The sequence below is a fragment of the Zingiber officinale genome, chromosome 11A (assembly GCF_018446385.1).
Source record: "Zingiber officinale cultivar Zhangliang chromosome 11A, Zo_v1.1, whole genome shotgun sequence".
NCBI lineage: Eukaryota > Viridiplantae > Streptophyta > Magnoliopsida > Zingiberales > Zingiberaceae > Zingiber > Zingiber officinale.
The window spans coordinates 27,279,274-27,284,469 of NC_056006.1; the positions used below are offsets into that span (position 1 = coordinate 27,279,274).

At 38.0% G+C, this 5,196-nt stretch overlaps 1 protein-coding gene across 1 annotated transcript; it reads right to left on the reverse strand.

Moving 5' to 3' along the window:
• Positions 1-1,105: 1,105 nt before the first annotated feature.
• On the reverse strand, positions 1,106-1,981 carry LOC122032107 (NAD(P)H-quinone oxidoreductase chain 4, chloroplastic; the record flags this gene model as incomplete). The annotated part of the gene is made up of 1 exon (XM_042591354.1): positions 1,106-1,981. A coding segment is annotated over one exon (876 nt), but the record flags the coding sequence as incomplete, so codon positions are not given.
• Between the last annotated feature and the right edge of the window lie 3,215 nt (positions 1,982-5,196).

Sequence of the window (5,196 nt, forward strand, 5' to 3'; positions counted from 1 at the left end):
AGGACTAGTACCAATCACCCATCTGACCAAATCTTGGGTGACCCAACTCTAGGAGTCAGAACTAGGTCATCATACAGAAACCTAAGTCAAATAGCCTTTATTTCCAAAATTGAACCCAAAACCATAGATAAAGCCCTACCAGACCCAGACTGGACAATAGCAATGCAAGAGGAATTAGCCCAATTTGAAAGAAACTAAGTTTGGAAATTAGTACCCAAACCCATTAATAAAACCATAATTGATACTAAATGGGTGTTTAGAAACAAATTAAATGATCAGGGTGAAATAGTTAGAAACAAAGGAAGATTAGTAGTCAAAGGATTTAACTAAGTAGAAGGGTTAGACTATGATGAGACCTTCGCCCCAGTAGCCAGAGTTGAATCTATTAGGATGTTGTTGGCCTATGCAGCACATAAAGGATTCAAGCTTTATCAAATGGATGTGAAATCCGCTTTCTTAAATGGATTTATCAAAGAAGAGGTATTTGTAGGTCAACCCCTAGGATTTGAGAACTTAGAATATCCAAATCATGTCCTTAGGCTAAAAAAGGCCCTATATGAACTAAAACAAGCACCTAGAGCCTGGTATGAACATCTATCCAATTATCTAATATCTAAAGGGTTTAACCAAGGTCAAATAGACCCAACCCTATTTGTAAAAACCCTAGAAAATGATATTTTTATAGCTCAAATATATGTAGACGATATAATTTTTGGCTCAATTAATTCTAAATTTTTAAAAGAATTTATCAAATTAATGGAAAATGAATTTGAAATGAGTTTAGTAGGTGAACTTAACTTCTTCCTAGGTCTACAAATTAAACAACCCAAAGATGGAATTTATATTTTTCAAACTAAATACGCTAAGGAACTAATTAAAAAATTTGGAATGGATCATTCAAAAATTATTAATACACCAATGGCTACTGTAACGACCCAATTTTCCCTATTTCAAGTTCTAAAAGTCCATAAAAATATTTGGAAATACTTTTAAAATATTCTAGAGATTTTTAGGAATTTTTAGAGTATTTTTATGTAATTTTTGGAGGTCGTTCAGTAGGGTTACAAAAAGAAAGAAGTTTTGATAAAAATCGTTGAAGGGGAGAAAATATGGAATGAGCGTGGGATAATAATTCCATATTGATTCGAATAAGTCCATATGCTCCCATTTTTAATAAGATTCCAGCCAGAAGCATACATGTACTGTAATGTGCTTCTCCATGGGTATCGGGTAACCAAGTATGTAGAGGTATAATCGGCAATTTGACGGCATAAGCAATAAGGAATCCAAAATATAATATTATTTCCAATGCCACAGGATATGATTGATTAGCTAATTTTCCAAAATCTAATGTAGGTTCATTAGAACCATATAAACCCATACCCAAAACTCCTATTAAAAGAAAAATGGAGCCCCCCGCCGTGTACAAAATAAACTTTGTCGCCGAGTAGAGACGGTTCTTTCCTCCCCACATGGATAAAAGTAAATAAACAGGAATTAATTCTAACTCCCACATCATGAAAAAAAGTAAAAGGTCTCGAGAAGAAAATGGTCCTATTTGACCGCTGTACATTGCTAGCATGAGAAAATAGAACAATTGTGAATTTTTAGTAACTGGCCAAGCTGCTAAAGTAGCTAAACTGGTGATAAATCCTGTCAGTAAAATGGGTCCTATGGAAAGTCCATCGATTCCCAGTCTCCAGTGAAAATCAAAAATATCTATCCATTTAAAATCTTCTTCCAATTGGATTAATGGATCGTCCAATTGGAAATGATGACAGAAAACGTGGGTCATTAAAAGGAGTTCTAACAAGCAAATACCTATAGCATACCACCTGAACATCTTATTTCCTCTATAAGGAAGAAAAAAAATGCAAGAGCCGACGGATATCGGCAAAACAACAAGTATTGTTAGCCAAGGAAAATTATTCGTGATAAAGACAAGATACGTTTTTGACCACAAAAGCCCGTACTTAATAAAATATATACAATTTTGAAACTCGAGTTACATTCGAGTCTAAACTAATTTACAACAAGAATAAATGGAGAAAGACACGACGCGCAGGTCGCGTATCAAATATACAGCACACACAACATAAATGACGGCGTGCAGGCCGTAATATGAATTACAACACAAATATACCAATCAAATTGGGTCTTTTTGGGTCATGACTATCACAAATGATACATAATTCTAAATTATGTATTTTCTATAATTTTTCTGTAATTTTTACTATAATTTTTATGAGTAAAATTCCCGGCGGTTCCGTTTAGCGGGTTTTCGGACGCAATCGCGGAAGGAATCCCCTTGCGGGGCCAGGGGCAGCGCCCCTACCCCCGATCTAACCATCGCGAGTGTTCCTTAGCGATCCTACAGCGCCTTAGTCCACTGTCCCAAAAAGATTTGGGGCGAAACCTTGCCGTTTTGGAAAATTCTTCTCGGTAGCCGAAGCCTACAAGTGTCTAAACACTTGTGCTTCGCTTCTACGAGAAAAATACCCATAAAAAACCATAAAAACCTAATTTTACAGAAAATTACAGAACCTACACTTTTCATAAAAACGCAAACTAAACTCGTACAAGACTTCGCACGTGGCTCTGATACCATTGTTGGGATTTTTGAGTCGCGAAAACCGCTTTTTCGCGTCGTGAAAACCCCGAAAGCCCCGTCATCGGATCCGTGCGAAGTAAAATAAAACAAAAGTTTACGAGTACGAGTTTCTTAGACTTAGTTCTAAACTAGATTTACAAGGAGAAAACCTTTTACCCTTGATGCGTGCCCTTTACGAATCCCGCTCGTCCAAGGAAGTGCCAGATCTCGAGATCGTCAAGCGTACGATCCTCTAGAATTATCCACACAAACAAATGGGTGGAGAAAAACTAAACAAAGGTGTGCTAGCACCCTTGATCAGTCACGGCAAGAGGAGGAGAGGGAGAGCAAGAAGAGAGAGCAAGGAAGAAGATGGAATGAATCATGCCTTGAATTAAAATTCAATCTCATTCAACACCATAAGTGGTCAGCCACAATGAGAATTGAAACCCCCATTCATATTTAATGTGGCCATTAAAGAGATTTGTAACCTCCATGAGGTGGCACACACATGTGCTAAACATGATGATGTGTAACACCATTATTGGCCACTTAATGCCAACTCACAAATGAGGTGGCAAATAGTCAAGTCAAACTTAACTCTTCCTCTTCCTCTCAAGTCAAGTCAAACTTGACTTAATCTCTCTCATGGTTGATCTAATCCAACCATCTAATTCAAGCCAATTTAATATAATGAATCTAATTCATTTAATTAAATTGATTCAATGAGTTATAATCTAAATTAGACTCATTGAACACATGAATCAACTTGAGTCCAACTCAATTAGCCCAATTAGGATTACTCTTAATCCAATTTGATTCATCACATGAATCTAATCCTCTTGGTTCATCATATGAACCTAATCTCCATCTAATTGTCCTTAGTGTGTGACCCTATAGGTTCTTGTAATGTTGACAATGCCCCTAAACCCATTTAAGAGCATAAGTAATGAGCGGTATCTAGCAACACATCATTACTACCCAAGTTACAAGAATGTTGAGATCCAACATCACCTTGTGACTACTAATTGTGACTCCTCACAATATATGACAAGTGTCCTTCTATCCTAGACATCTAGATTGATCAATGTGAGGCATAGACCGTGTCATCCTCTAATCAATCTCAAGTAGACTCACTAAATCAAATGAGCTCAATATCTCATATTGACTCATTTGGGCATGGCCATGCACTTCGTGGTCTCACTCTATCAATAATATCGATGTCGTTCCCGTCATATAGGAGGGATAGATCCCATCTACATCACTCACATCCCTCTGCATAATTCGTTACATACCTAGTAATCGCCTTTATAGTCCACCCAGTTACGGGTGACGTTTGACGAAACCAAAGTACATAACTCCTTATGTAGGGATCCATGGTGACTTCAGGTCCAAGGACTAGTAGTCATACTAATAGCCACATGAGAAAGTATATGACACTCATATAACGATTCATGATACTTTCTCATGGCGGGTCATTCAGTATACATTCTCCAATGCATACCCATGTGTCAACTTGATATCTCTATATCCATGACTTGTGAGATCAAGTCATCGAGTTGACTTACATGCTAGTCTTATTACGTTAACATTATCCCTGAATGTTAATACTCAACTAGGAATAATTAAGAGTAGTATTCCCTATATCATCTCACTATCGATTCAACCAATTGATTGATATAGGTAAGAACCTTCTACTCAAGTACGCTATTATATTTAGTTTATTTGGCATCAATACAAGTAAGTATAATAACCAAAAAACAAATACCTTTATTTATATAAGAATATGATACAACAAGTCCATAATACAATCATCAAATGATTGGCTCTAGGGCTCTAACTAACAGTTATGTTCTAACTTTGTTTTGCAGGAAACAAACATCTTTGTGCAAGGGTAGAACTGACCGGGATCGGCCGACCGAACGTTTGGATCGGTTGATCGAACCCCCAAAACCGTAAATCAAGTTTCCAGTGAGTGGACCGAGCTCGGTCGACCGAATGTTTGGATTGGTCGACCGAACCCCCAAAATTGCAGATCAGGTTTCCAGCAAGTGGATTGGGCTTGACCATGGGATCGGTCGACCGAACTTGGTTACCAGTCGACTGAATCGGAGATAGGATTTGACCAGATCGAAGCGGAGCTAGCGGATCGGGCAGATCAGATGAGGAGGAGATCATCTGATCGGTTGACCGAACGTGGGAATCGGTCGACCGATCCGCTTTGGGTCAAACTTGAACCCGAGCTTCGAGGATCTGGATCAAACTTGCAGAAGCTATAAAAGTAGCCTCTGGAAGCAGCTTCGACATCAATCTCTTGAACAAAACATCCTGCGTACTTATACACTGTTCTAAACGCTCAACCAACGCTCTGCTGCTCCGACAACTGACGGCTAAATTTCCTCATCCTTTATAGTGTCGGTATTGTAATTCTTTATTCATTACTTGTATTCCTAAATTGTAAAGATTTATGCGATTATAGTTGTTGTCCGAAGTAAATGCTCAATGAGCATGGGCCTTGGAGTAGGAGTCACCCTAAGCTCCGAACCAAGTAAATCTTGGTCTTCTTGTATGTGTGTTTTAATTTCCGCTGCTATTACTCGAATTTC